This window comes from Stegostoma tigrinum, chromosome 29, assembly GCF_030684315.1.
Source record: "Stegostoma tigrinum isolate sSteTig4 chromosome 29, sSteTig4.hap1, whole genome shotgun sequence".
In the NCBI taxonomy this organism is placed as follows: domain Eukaryota; kingdom Metazoa; phylum Chordata; class Chondrichthyes; order Orectolobiformes; family Stegostomatidae; genus Stegostoma; species Stegostoma tigrinum.
In genome coordinates this window covers 32,476,359-32,491,925 of record NC_081382.1, presented here as the reverse complement: position 1 = coordinate 32,491,925, position 15,567 = coordinate 32,476,359, and the positions used below count along the sequence as shown (strand labels likewise).

Genomic DNA, 15,567 nt, shown 5'->3' with positions numbered 1-15,567 from the left:
TTGGACAAGTCCACAGCATTTATAGTGTATACAAGATGAAAAAGGGATTTTCAAATTAAGGAAAACAAAAAACTTAGGAAATCCTTTTTCTAAAAAGTAAAACAGATTACTTCACTTTACTACTGCAAGAACTTAGATGATCCTCCGACTTGATCTTCACTTTATTAAAAGTTACAAAATGGAGCTTAAGCACTTAAAGTGCATTGTAAACGTAGACAAGTTAGGCAGCAAGCCCATGACAGCTGAACTGATGATCAGTGCTGGGAACCATACACACCTGACTCAGTAAATGAATGAACGGACAGCGATAGCTGATGAATTGCACCAATGATCCATAAAGGCAGTTTGCAGCATGGTGCAACACACGCCGTCAAAATAAATTGCTGTCCAGTATTATAAACGGAGCATTACGGAGACAGCTCTGACAATTTAATTTAAGTTTTGGGCCAAAAACCCAGTGTGCAGTTTTTTTTTGACTAGTAGAGAGGACAGTAAGAATACATTTAAAGGATTTGCAATATGCAATACAAATGCTTCAGGTTAGAGGCTGACCAATATTAATATAGGATTCCTCATTAAGCAGGAGTTTATCAAGCCATGTTACAAACCAATTTCGGAGTACTGGTGCAATTGCCTTTCAGTAAATACACGTTTTGCAGCATGATTTTATTGATCTCCAAAGTGCATTTTTTGATACAAATTTACCGAAACAGTGCTCTATTGGACTTCTGTTATTGATAGTCTAAACTTGGCAGAACTAGTAGTTTTGTTATATATCAATTCCACTCCACAGATAAATCTTTCTAATTCTAATTTTGTCTTTCAAAATAAGAAAGGGTTCCCAAGCAGTGCAAAAGTATGCAACTCAATGGAGTTCAAGGGCACAAAGCAACATCTACTATTTAAGGAATAATGAACAACTAAGTCAGAATAGTCGTTTGCAACAGAAATAAACCTAACCTTGACTATGCTCGTTTGCCACAGTCCCATGTCCAACCTGGGTTCTATACCTACTTCAATTCTAAATAAAAGTCATATTTGACAGAGCCATTTGTTTCTTACTCCACAGATACTGCTAGACTTGCTGAATATCTCCTTCACTTTGCTTTTATTTCAGATTTCCAACTTAGACCGTATCTTAGATTCAGACAGACTTAGACACTGAATTCAGGGTGTATTTACTAAACTGCAATATAATCACAGATACACTTCTCAATTCTAAGATGGTCCATTATTTGAGCTTGCTGCTATCGTTATCAAATTGGAGAAGTTTCAATTCGCTAGAGGAAATGCAGGGTTGCAGGGCTGGAGGGTGGGGTGGGTGGTGGGGGTGCAGTGGGATGCTCTTTGGAGTTGTGAGTGGACTCAATGCTTCCATACTGCAGGGATTCTTTAGCTAAATTTATTTCAACTATTAATTTAATCTACAGAGAATGCTGTTATCTCTTGAGATGAGGTTCAGTGGACAATAACAGTTGATTTCAATAGTGACTTAATTATTCTAAGTTTCTGACTAAATCTCATCCTGCTTTAAATTATACAGCAGAATCCGAATCGCTACAATACTAATCACAAGACTGCTGAAAGGTTAACAAGTAAAAAACTTTTAAAGATAAAATAACTGCAACAGAAAACCACAGCAGTATAACTTCAGAAAAGTGTATTCATTCCTTATTCTCTGATATGACTGACCTGATTTGGTGAGATGCAAGCACCTTTGCATATTCTGCTTCAGAGGGAGTGAGGAAAAGAAGACTGTTTCCACAGGACCCAATTCGGGCTGTCCGTCCTACTCTGTGAACATATTCTGCAGGCAAGGTCGGAGCACAGTACTGAAATATGGAAGAGGGGAGAAAATAGCTTCTAGTATACTTATGCCATTCATCCAAACAAGGCTGCTAAAACAAGGGTAAAGCTTTCTATTTTTCTGAAAAATGGGAGAAATTTCTATAGGCTTGTAGCTACTTTTCATACTTTCCGGGTAGAAAACTGGATACTGCCTTTATAATGAGAAGGTGAGTGAAGTGTTGGGACTTGAACTATCAATTTAGTTATTTTTAATTTGTTCCACGATCTGCCCTTAAATATTGGACAAGTCCACAATATTTGTAAGTAATGTGTACCATGGAAAGAAGTCATTTGGTACACTGGAATTTTGCCATATCTCTGAAAGAACTATCCAATTAGTCTCACTCTCCCATTCTTTTCCTGCATTTTTCTTTTTCAAGTATATATCCAATGTCTAACCCACATATACAACATTTCTATGCCAGAAATTACAATATCACACTCAAACAGGTAACTATGCTTAAGTACTAGGAATCCTTTGGTTTAAAGGGAATTCAGTGGTTAACCAGATGAGCTGAAAAATCAACATTCGTCTGTGCTGAAACAATTTCTGTCCCTCAAAAGGAAGCAGATACTGGACTTCATTATGAAGCTGAGGAGTTGGGAGATAAGAAGACGTTGAGTACTACAGATGAACAGGTAACAAGGTGGAGTGATTGAGGGTCAGTTGGAAAGATGTGTAATATGTTAATTTGTCCACTTATATGACACTAAGCCCTTGTGTGCTAAGTTGGTGTTGGGGGGGGGGGGGCGGGGGTTGTGTGTGGCAGGGAGTGTTTAATAACCCTCTGCTTGTCATCTGTACGAGCAATACGTCTTTCCTGAAGTCTGACATGGACGAGACTTTTAACTGATTATAGCAAGGATGTGGAGGTGCCGGCATTGGACTGGTCAAAAATCATATGACATCAGGTTATGGCCCAACAGGTTATTTGAAAATACATGCTTTTGGAGTCTTGCTCCTTCTTCAGGTGTTAGTGAGAGAGGGGGCATCAGAACAGAATTTAGAAGCAAAAGATCAAAGGGTCATAGAACTGATGCAAACATATTGAAATCTAAAATGGCTGTAAAATTTTCAGTTAGAAAGGGAATGCAGATTTTGATTAATATACAAATCCCAGAATTTCTTTCAAATCACTGCCACAAGATAACTAAAGGTTTTAATAGTATACCAGAAGTGATATCCCAGGCCAGACAATGCCTTTAAGGGGTGAGACCTTGCTTGGAATCTGTTTGTGTTTTAACTTGGAGTCAGACTAGTTTTATTTCCAAAGTAGGAATTTATAAAAATGCCACACTGTCTATAAATTTTGTGCACAGAGACACACACACACACTGTATCTGCATATGCAGATTCACTTTCTGTTTTGTTCAAAAAGCACATAATGTGTAGACAGTCAATGTGGCATTTTATAAATTCCAGCGGTGGAAACAAAACTAGTCTGACTCCAAGTTAAAACACAGACAGACTCCAAACAAAGCCTCACTCCCAAAATGCATCATCTGACCTGAGATGTCACTCTAGTATACTGACAAAACCTTTAGTTATCTCGGGGCGGTAACTTGAAAGAAATCTGGGATTTGCATATTAACTCAATCAAACTTGCATCTCCTTTCTAACTGATTAAATATTTAACAGCCATCTTAGGTAATTTTAAGACATCTGCATCAGTTTTACGACCCTTTGATCTTTTGCTTCTAACTTCTGTGCTTGATGCCACCTCTCTCACTAACACCTGAAGAAGGTGCGAGACTCCGAAAGCTTGTGTTCTCAAATAAACCTGTTGGACTATAACCTGGTGTTGTGTGATTATAGCAAGAACCTCAGTAACTCAAAAACAAAGGTCAGAATGGTTTGTATTAAAAACGGATTAAATTAGCTTGTTTTAAAAAGAAACTAAGAAACAAATTTCATGATCTGCATCAATTGTTCTAATTATGGAGCTTAGAGGACAGAGTTTCTGAGGTAATTGAGTGTAACGGTTATCACAACTTCTGTACAGATAACTAAATAAATGGGAGCCATTGCTATTCTGGTAAATATAGCTATATGTGTATACGTATACGAAAATACATTAGAACTCAACCAAAACACTACGACCAATTTTTTTTACATCAAAGCACAATGCACACTAAAACACAATACTGATATGCTGAACTAAAAAAAACTAAGCAGTAGATATACCGTACATGATGATCAGGTCCTACTTCTCCTTAACAATGTAAGTGAGTGACCATGCAATAATCTGCAATGTACCATGTCGTGTAATAAACAGACCACGTGAAATTATTTCCTCTAACATGTAGTCATGCTGCACTCTTGACTGTAATTCAGAGCCTAATATAAGCTGCTTATGACGTAGAAAAAAAAAAGTTAGAGGGAACGTTGGTCCTAGTTAAATCCATAATTAAATTCCACTGTTGAAGAGCGGGTACAATACAGATTTGAGGGGTCCACAACAAAGAAAAATACAAGATTTCGTTATAAAGTTACAAGTTGAACCCCAAGATTTGCAAAGCTGCTTACGTGGCCATTAAGTAAAAACAGGTTTGTCATTGAAGGAAAAAAAGTGCAGACACATGCCAAGGTTGTAGGATTGCCATTCATCTCCATGGAAACAGGAGACAGCAATGTCACAGTTACAACTGTAGCTGAAGCCAGTGAAACAGACCCAAAATAGCCCACGCATCTTACACCTCGGACAGGTTTCGACATCCTGGCCAAGTTGTCAAGCTGTTGTAGTTATATGTGCTTATTTGTGAAAGCAAATAATTACTCCCTAAAGGTCACCTTCAGCGGATAGAGATCCTGAGCATGTAAGAAGTTCCTATGCCTTAACACTCAGGGATACCCTGAAAGGAATATTCTACTCAGGCGCCTGGATTGCAATTACAGAACAATTTGACTGTTCATATCTTGGAAAATATTTAAACCAGCGTGCACAATATGATGCAATCTCACTTGGATGACAGGCAAGGTGAAGGTTCTAAGTTTCTTGGGAAATACTGTTCTGGAGTTCATTACCGTTCCCACTATGACACTTCGTGTTGTGGAATCCTCACTATACAGCTCATTGGGATGGCACAAATGCAATTTAACACTTAATTTGAAAAGTTAGTATCTCAAGAGATGGGGTCAAATAGTACTATCAATTTGTTTAAAAGAGACAGTAAACAAATCAAATTCAATCTAAATTCAAAATCTTGTTGCTTAGATTCAGTTAATCCATACAAATCTGAACTCCCTTTAAAAGGCACAGCAATGGTTCTTCATCATTACTATGTTCAAAAGCACGGAGGCTTACAGCATAGACTATTCAACTGACAGATGTGTGCTGGAGCAATCCAGAACCAATCCATGGTCCTAAACTCTTTTACAGCACACAGCATTTGTTACTTCAAATGTTATTGGTAGTAAACCATTCCATATTTCAACACACTTGCATGCAAATAATTTTTTCCTAACATCTATCTTTACACTGAATTTTTAAATATTCTCTTTTCCTTGCCCACAGAGGCTGAAATTGACTCACTATCTCAAGCCTTTCCTTGTAATCTTTTGGCATTCTTCATCTTGGTGAAACCACATTTTACTCTGCCTATGGCTTCATTTTCTGTTCTAAAACAGGGCATCCAAAACCACACAATGTTTAAACTTGAGCCCCAGAGCAATTGTGCAAATTTATCACAACGTTTTGATCAAAAGCCCATGCTTAACTGCAAAATGATACCTTTTTATAGTTTTACAGTTGGTTCTGCTATACCACAAGTTTCTTCAATGCAAGATAATAAAATGAGAGGCTGGATGAACACAGCAGGCCAAGCAGCATCTCAGGAGCACAAAAGCTGACGTTTCGGGCCTAGACCCTTCATCTGATGAAGGGTCTAGGCCCGAAACGTCAGCTTTTGTGCTCCTGAGATGCTGCTTGGCCTGCTGTGTTCATCCAGCCTCACATTTTATTATCTTGGAATTCTCCAGCATCTGCAGTTCCCATTATCTCTGATGCTTTCTTCAATGCAAATTGGCTTTAACGTGATTGAAGAATTTATACCACCATTTGTAGAATATGAACTTTCCTTACCTGTATTGGCTATAATGAGATTCTGGCCCCATCAGTTTAAATGGTGCGGCTGTTGCACGATTTTCTTATAACATGATATTGCATGAGAATGGAACTATGACATTATATCAGAACGAACAGTATCTGCAGATGCATTGCAGCTCTTGAAGTACCCCTGTTCATGCATGTTCTTCAGTATGCTTCCATTTAACTTACAGATCTACTAACGTCCTTGGAAGGCTTTTCCTTTCAAGATGTACACTGACATTTCTCCAAATTAAGGAGCATCTGCAACCCGTCTGTACATTCTATGAACCTAGTCCTTTACAAATCTCCTTGGTGTAGACCCTAACTTCTGTGTTAACAAATTTTTAATTGGTGTTAAAGTGACTCCTGGATTGTCCAACTTCCAACCCCTCTCCACTCTAGCAACAGTCATTAATCCACATTTATTGACCACAGCTTCCAGCATTTGCAGTCCTTACTGTCTTAGTCATTAATCCCTTAGTTTTTGCCCAGAGGAAATTTCTTATTCATGTCATTATATTTTCCTATTATATCTGAACTTTGTTAAAATCTTGAAATACTTTTTACATACCTTTCAAAGTCCATATTCTGTTTATTTTCACAAACAAGTTGATTACATTTTCTGTAAAAATATTAACATAGGCAAAAGCCACTTCCACTTAACAGTCTGTTAGACTATCCTTGACCAGCCAATGCATGATCAAATCATCAATTTAATTTCAATTGTGGAGTTTTAACACTGGCAGGTTTCAAGCAGTTGAGTGGAAAGGTTAAAATTATAAAATTCTCAGACTAAACCTCATCCAACCACTCATCTTGCCCCAGCCCTGGGACCTATCCAGTCATTACAATATATGGACTATACTTACCTAGTTAACACTTGTCTTCTTTCATGATCAGCAATAATCACTTTGTACTTCCCTACTAGAATGTGGCTTCATTTACAATTTGAAAACGTTGCCAATTTCAGCCGTGAAGCAGAGATCTGGTCATTTCTACATGCCCTCTTAAAAAGGTTACTGGAACAGCCTCTTGCAGCAATTAGTTGAGGCCTTAATGCAACATTCAAAAGACCCCATCAACGACAATGCAGCACTCCTTCAATATTACTCCAGGTTGTCAGCACAGATTAAAATCTGGCATCTTTGACTGAGACCTTGCATTCACCACTGAATACTATTGACTGAGCCAAGCAGACACCAGCTGAAAGGGTCTCGACCCAAAACGTCAACTTTTCTGCTCCTTTGATGCTGCCTGGCCTGCTGTGTTCCTTCAGCTCCACACTGTGTTATCTCTGACACCAGCTTTAGCTATTTGCTAAATGCCACTGGCAAAGGCCTTTGAATGAACGGTGAAATGGTAAAGTATAAAAGCTAGTGTGCACCTCATAGGATTTATCTGAATGTTGAAATCAGTTAATTGGAATGGGGGGAAAAAAACTCAGCAAGTTGGGAAGAACCTTCACAACCAAAACACAAAGTTTTAATTGCATTACGTTAAAAATTAAAATACATGTTTGTTAACTTATAAACAAATAGAAACAAATAAATGACCGCCACGGCAACTGACCGTGTAAATCAAGGATTATTTAAAAAAAAACAGAGCTTATGAATCATTTCTGGTACATTTTGAAGAAAGCTTGTTTGCTATTTAAGAGCCAATTCTTACCTGAACAATCCACGTGACTTCTGGCAGATCCAGCCCACGTGCTGCTACGTCCTTTCAAAGAAAAAAGACAGACAGAATAGAAGATTACATGGTGCTGAGACAAGACCCCAGCATGCCACTTGGTGGGCTACATGATGCCTGAAAGTACAGATGGACCGCAGGGCAATCGGTGCCAGCTTGTCAGTTGGATTCAAATGACTCATTTATTTGGTGCAGAAGCTTGCAAAGCGAGCAAGCCAGCAGAGATAGGGAATCTAACGATTCACTAGGTGGGGCCACCATTTTGCCACTGTCATCCCAACATTCTGCCAAAAGTCATTATTGCCTTTTGCAGAAAGTCAGCAGCAGGGTAGTGGCCCCCGTTGTCCAGGCGACAGATTGTACCACGCTATCAGAGAAGGAATAAGAGGGAGTTAAATCTGTCAGAAGCGCCTACAACTGTTTGAAACCAAAGGAAACTGGCATGTTAAGTTAGAACTTCAGTCCAAGGTGCACACAATTCATATGAATGACCTTTTCTAAAACTGTACCATTACCAAAAAGAACAGGGTCCAAATGAACAATTAGAGACACAATATTATATGTAATTAAAAATATGTGCAACATTTTAATGCAAGCAGGCTTGAGTGAAGCAAATCAACACTGCATTTCTAGGAATAAATCCAAAATGAACTGCCGCTTTTTAACCTCAAGCTGAGAAAATTTACAACAAAAAAATTACAAAAATGGAGAATCTGCATAGAGGTCTACAGAACAATTAAGGCATCATTAAATCTTATTTGTAAATGTACAGTAGCTGATTGAAATTTAACTGCCACAAGCTCCATTAAATTTAGACATTACAAATCAGATATAGCAATGGCTGCTTAAACATGAACCAGTCACATGGGGCTGAAAGCTCAAATCTTTTCCAGAAAAAGGGGAGCATTTTCTAACCCCATCCCCTCCACGACAAACAACTGGGTTAATTTTATTCCTTTTCTTTGTAGACTCAGACCCGTATCACAGCTCTTTCCAAAAAAATAAAGAGTTTTTTTGGCATTATTCAAACTTTTGGTGACGAGGATAGAGTGCGAAGGTTGAATAAAATGCACACAGTTCAAGTGGTATAGTACCTTCAGGGTTAAGCTCACATGAAAAGGCTTCTTAGACTGACAATGGGGGTGGGGAGGCAAAAATGAGGGGGATGGGAAATTTCTTCCTTCATCTCCTTCTCACTGTAACATTAACAGGATGCTTACAAAAATAAGGTTCGAAAGTGTTTTCTTTGGCACTAATGTCTGAGATGGTTACCATTCAGTAGGTTAAAATAATAATCATTTGGTTCAACAAATATACTTTTGAACTAACCTGCTTTGTCTCTCTTTAAACACGAAATGGGAAAACTGAAGGATGGCTTAACATGCAACATGTTTGCACTACACTAGCAGCATTAGCCATGGTCCATCTGTGGCCTGCTAATAAAAGCACAGGCAAGGGGTTGTAGTGCTGGTGTGGTGATGTTGGTAGTGGGGTCAAGGTGGGTGGGGGGGGAAAAAAAAAACACGTTTAAATTGTGAGAAAAAGCTCAACAGAGAGGGTATGAGTTCAAATGTTACAGATGAAGATCTGTGTATTGAAGGTATTCTCTGTGTGGTCCAAAATACTGTTAAAAACGGACAGGATTGAAGAGACTGGCCTAGACAATGAACTACACGGTTATTCACAAGAAAATTTTCGGCATTTCAAAGTTTAGTATCTTAAACTGATTGCTGTTTTGGAAAGAAAGTGACAGTCTGGCACGAACTAGCATTGAGTGCTGTCAGGGGTTAATCGAGGTGACATGCACCAAGCTGGGTTAAGCTCATGCTGAAAGTTTACTTGGGTCATCTGTTCTGGTCACAATGTTATTTGGTGGTTATAATTTAATGGTCCTCGCTGGTACAGCCCAGCTCAGAATCAGCCACATGGCGAACTGTGGGCATGCACCCATATTCTAATGTGCAATGGCACACCATCACAATATATGGTTCTATGTACAAGTGATGAGTTCATTTCAAGGGCATAAAATGATACAAAATTTCATTTAAAAAATAAAAGCAATAATTGTACAGCTTCAGATTGTAAAACTGACCAAACATACAACTGTTAAGACTTCTGCTTTAGGTATTTCAACATTCTAGAGTATTTTTTAGCTCAGTGGCAAAAAAGCTAACACTTCTACAACATTCTAAGTGTGAAATAAGTCACCAGAGTCCGAGAGGGCCACACAGATGTTCTCTCATCAGAGGGGTGACTGTTGGTGGCTTAACCTGAGAGTCATCATGCGTCAGGCAAGGGGTGAGATTGAGAAGGTGGAGCCCTAATCGTGACCTCAGCTGGTATGGGAACTGAACCCCAATTGTTGGCATCATTGTATTGCAAACCAGTCATCCAGCCAACTATGTAATTGCGTCTGCATATACACTTATTTTAACATGTTTTTTTTAGCTTTTGTATTTCATCTGAAGGTAAGCTATTTATAGCCATATATAATTTAAAAATTGCAACATTTCATTGAGTAATTTTTGTTGTCAATTAAAGTAAAATTATAACAATAACTAAACATGCAAAAGCACAGATTCTTAACTACATAAAAGGAAAGAAATTCAAAATTGCGTATGTTTATGCAATTTTAAAGCCTCAAGTTCCCTTCACTTTTGATAGTTTTACATGGAGGCAGAACAGTGCAAGAATGATATAACATCATGGAATTCTGTGCATTTTTTTCAAGCAATACATTTTCATAGAAAAGAGATTTTACATCTATAAATTTGTAGCTGAAAAATTATACAAACAGAAAAATCCCCGTAGCAAAACTGGAAATACAGTAATCAGATTAAGCACAGAAAACAGAAGTCAAAGCCTACACAGGAAAGCCTGGTGCTTTTTACTCAGTCCTGCTTCTTTAGTGACAGCTTGCCTTGAAAGAGCAGTTCAGGAGTGCGTCATCACAAACAGAATGAGCTCGGAAGGGTTTATCAGCGCTAATTACTCCCGATAGCTGTAATTTACACATTTTCGGTGGGTGGAAATAGTCAAGATTCACACATTTAGAGATCAGCATCTGCCACCTTTGGAGTGCAGAATGCCACCTTCTGCAGTCTGAGCAGCAGCAAGGAGAGCCAAAACAATCCAACACAAGGTTCTGATTAATACCTGACAGCATTAACTCGGTCATTTTTAGCTCTAAATGGACAAGGCACACCTGCCTTTTTATTATACAAATAGTTAGTTCAAAACAAACAGAAAGTAAGAACAGAAACAAATGAAGATACTGTTCACACTGTCTTAAATTTACAATGCATGACAGTGCAATGCTAAGTAGAACAGATCTAGAAATAAACCCCAGTAGTCCAGTGAGCTTCTGACATAGTTATGCTGTGTCGGGACATGCCAAGCAAAGGCTTGCAACCTTCCCATAAGGGGAAGTCACCAGGTTGCCATCAGGTGTCTTCGAGTAAGCAGATGAAGAGCACAGTTCATGTAGGCTTGGGTACATATCTGGAAACACTCAGCTGTAGGTGGCAAATGGCTTGGTGATTCCAGCACGAGACCGGGGGCGAAGAATGGTGTGGAAGAGAAATTCTGTATCCATATGTTTAAAAAATATTTTTTCAATTAAATAAACATTAGCTAATTCTCTACATTTTGGCAACATAGCTTTAAAGAATTACGATTATTTTACTGGTATAGTTTCTCTAACTTTGGAAAGAATTGCTACACTAATAAATATGATTTTGCAGTGTGTTCAACAGGATTTTAATTGTAAAAACTAGTAATCAGTATACTTGCTTTGCTTAAGATCAGCAAAATTATCACCCATGAGAAAACCAGCATCAATTTCTGACAACTAGTTTCAAACTGGTAACACTGAAATCATGACAGAATAGCATCAATTCTAATTAGTAATTTTAGTATTTAGGTAGTAAATTGGGAGAGTTGTACAATGTGAGACCGTTCTGCTAGTTCACTGTCCAAGAGGTGAAGGTGACAATTCTATGCTAGCGTTCTCTGTTGATGCCAGTGTGGTCAAATGACACGGCATACTACTGTATTAGAATAAATAAGTTACCAGATTGTGAAAATACTGACACGGTAAATTTCCAGTATACTCAACTACTGTGTTATTTATAAAATGTACCACATTTACACAGGTCCTATTCCCTATTATTTAGTTTTTTTATGTATACACAAGTCTCAGTTGTACCAAATATTGATAGCTGTCCTCAAGTTTTGCATTAATCTATCATACCATTTAAACTATTGAAATGACTAAATGCTCAATTATAAATATGTACTGAAATATTCTTTAAAGCTTTCGGTAATCCTTTACTACTAACAGTTCTAAACAGCAATCAACATTTGTATGGCCAAAGCCATTAGCTGAATTTGCACGAAATCTAAATTCAGGAAGCTTCTATAAAAACAAAGTTAATGTTACTTCCATTATTATTCTTGAAAAGGAGTCTGGTTTCTGAAGCTGCACAATTTTCAAATGGTCAATTTCAGACATTGAAAAGAAAGTTAAGAATGTGTGAAGCTGGATGAACACAGCAGGCCAAGCAGCATCTCAGGAGCACATTGCTGCTTGGCCTGCTGTGTTCATCCAGCTTCACACTGTTATCTTGGATTCTCCAGCATCTGCAGTTCCCATTATCTCAAAGTTAAGAATGTGTTCCTTCTGGAAAAAAAACCCTGCTTTTTCCCTTTTTGGATGGCAATGGGTCTACTGCATATTTCCTGCATTTTTATTTAATTTGTGCAACTTATTCTTTTTCCAATCCTTGTTACACTAGGTGGCACGATGGCTCAGTTGTTAGTATTGCTGTCTCAGAGTGCCAGCATTTATTGGAAGATAAAGAAATTATTCTGTATAAGACAGCAGAAAAATGGTTTTCACTTTCCTTGAGAAAAAATAAAAATGAGTTTCGCCATTCTTACAAGATTATTGGGAAAGGGAGGATGCCAATCAACCAACACCTGGCCAACATTCCCCCTAGCTGCACATGCACACAGCTGCTTTGACACTCTGTGTACAACAACCATCGTGCTGACATGCATTGCAGCATTGACTTCTAGTTCCAAAAACTGCTGCTACGCATGGACTTTAGAGGTCCATGCACAAGACAACAAATTATAAAGGGAAGCTGTTCCAATCTTGATTTAATTGAATGCCAGAACATGACTGATCTGTAACTGACCCCCTTCTACAGATCTCAGTTTAACATCCCTTCACATTCTTGGCTAGCAAACACATATTATTCTGAGATTTAGAGTTATTAATAAGCTAGCATCCTTTTATTTTTGTGGGAGAGAGAATTCCACACTTTTTAAATTATTACCCTTAGCATGAAGATGTTTCTCAGCATCCCTGCTGAATGGGTTGGCTTCGGTTTTAATGTAATGCTCTCTTGACTTGGACTAGTCTTTAAGATTTGTACTTACTGTGCAGAGAAGGACACCCATTTTCGAATGTGAGAATTCCAGAAAAACTTGCTTCCGCTCCTGCAGAATAAGAGAAAGACAGTACCATTTTCAGACAGTGCAACGACACACAGTGCATTCCCATACTTATCACTTATATTCAGATCTAACAGACATGGAAGCTTAGAGCTCAAACTTCTTTTCCAATAACATAACACAAATGAATCGCTTTCAAAGAAGGTACATTCGGGGTTGGAGGACACAACAGAAGGCTGGAGTATGGGAAACAGATGCAGCAGCAAGCTCCTGATGAGGGCACTACTTCCAGGCTCTGGGAAGGACCCCTGCCCGGGCAGCACCCTGGCTGGAGAGGACAAAGTGGCAGGGTGAACATAACAAAGGAGTGGCAGCTGAGAAGAGCTGCTTTGCAGATGCTGTCATAGTGGGGGAAACTCCATTTCATCTGCCCCTGCCTCCACCTTGCCCCCAGTCTCGCTGGTCCCCTCATACCAACCTACTGGCATCAGTGGCACACGCAGACATTCCCTGTGGCCTGTCATGGCCAGCTGACATCACGGGCTGTGTCTGCACATGCAAGGAGGCCATTCTGGTGTTACAATCACTTCACTGCAATTGAATCACTTGTACAAATCACAAACAACTTATGAGAGCATGAAATCTATTGCAATTTCAATAAAGTAATGAATACTTCTATTTGATTACTGGCATAAGAAAATTGTGAAATGAGTGTTTTTACACATCAGCAAATGACATAGAAAAACAAAAAGGCAAACATTTGGAAATAACAGCACTTTTCTGGGAGTAAGGACAGAGCAAGAAGATTGGGAAACTTATAAATAAGTATCAGTAAGCAGCAAGTGACAACAATAATGACAGTAAGAGGAATCTTACTGTATCTGAAATGCAGCAGTACACCCGCTCAGCAGTACCATATGGGGTATGCTATTTAGCTCCATTGACGCTCTAATTTGAAGACATAATGCACTAATTATACTCAGGATAATAAACATTAAAATTCCTCCCCTGACACCCATCCACTTAATCTTTGTTTTGCTAGATAACAGCTGGTCAGGGTGTGTGCGTCCTCCATATCCAGCCTGCTCTAACTCACAAAGTGCAAAGGCTACAATGGGCATCAAAACTGTCAGTCTAGGTGTGTTTTCCTTAAAGTATGTCTATTTTCTCCACATTTATACCATATTCCTCAATTACAGAGATCAGGTAAATTTGTTCCAATAATGCAGGTATGGAACATTACCAAGCAGTTTTTCCTTCCACCTTTACATTGAGTATTTATTATTGATTATGATTAGGATTTTAATTTGCATTTTCTGGGTGGAAACCTCAGGACTTTAAATGCAGGTTACTAAGAACATTATATCTTAAAGTACAATTTCCCCTGGGCAGCCACAGTCATAATCAAACACTAGAGTTTCCCCAAATTCTTTTTTATGGCAGCATCTACTTCAGTCCTTAAAGCACAACTGAAAACAGAAATGTCTATGTCACACCTAGAATATGTTGACTATCATACAGTTTAAAGCCACGTTATTAATCTTCTCACATAGATTGCAGCAATTATGGAAAATTTAAAATAAAACTTCTTTGTCTAGTGGAAGTAAATGATTCCAGATCCTTTTCCTCTCACAATGACTTTCTTCATCTGCTAGAGACAGAGCTCTGCAATATACTAAGATATTCTCCTTAACAGCTAAGCCAAGAATCAGTGCATTTCATCAGCTAGGGAGTTTCTGCAACCATTTAAGTGAGATCCAATGACTGTCTGGCGACCTGCTGATGCTCATCACATGGTGCACCATAGTGCTTCTTCCCTGCAGTTCCCCACACAGAATTTCTGATCTCACCCACGCAGTCTGGGTGATAAATAGTAGAATCGACCACGGTACTCCTGCACACCTCTTAGCAGCTGTTTCAAAAGTAGCACAGGTAGAGGCTGTGGAAATTGCCAGGGTTACAGACTGGTGTTGATAGTGAGAAATCAAAGGAGGCAAAAGGAAAATCCTTTCTTAATGTCAAGTGTTAGTTCCTTCATGCCTCAACACACAAATAAAAGCAAACTCACCTCCTGCTCCATGTTCCCATGCAATCGCAGAAACAGCATCTTACAAGCTGAGAAAGGTAAATGTTTTAGCTCCTTGTTGTCAGAATATGGAGTAAGGACATTTGTGAAAAGGGTGTAGTGAAATTCCACGGACTCACAACTAGAGAAAAATATGATCATTTTCTGTTTCTCTTCCATCTGTGAAATATAGAAAGAGTTATCAGACATGGCTGGATCTGAAGTAGAAGTAGTTCCAATTAATAATTATTAAGTGGAAAATTGCATAAGACCAAGACTCAATTAATGAATTTTTTTTCCCCCCCCGAAGAAACAACCACGGAACTAAATCTTAATTTCATCTGGGTTAAACAGAATAAAATGATTAAAAGACTTTTCTTTTCAACTGACACCTCTAGCTGATTACATGTTTTCAAA

At 38.5% G+C, this 15,567-nt stretch overlaps 1 protein-coding gene across 1 annotated transcript in view; it reads right to left on the bottom strand.

Annotated features, from left to right (window-relative positions):
- ddx31 (DEAD (Asp-Glu-Ala-Asp) box polypeptide 31) overlaps nt 1-15,567 on the bottom strand; it is a 93,538-nt gene that overhangs the window by 51,164 nt on the left and 26,807 nt on the right. Inside the window, exons 13-16 of the mRNA XM_048559095.2 lie at nt 15,154-15,330; nt 13,071-13,130; nt 7,605-7,655; nt 1,693-1,832 (exon numbers count right to left, since the gene is read on the bottom strand). Coding sequence (XP_048415052.1) covers nt 1,693-1,832; nt 7,605-7,655; nt 13,071-13,130; nt 15,154-15,330 — 428 coding nt within the window. The remainder of the gene's footprint in view (nt 1-1,692; nt 1,833-7,604; nt 7,656-13,070; nt 13,131-15,153; nt 15,331-15,567) is intronic.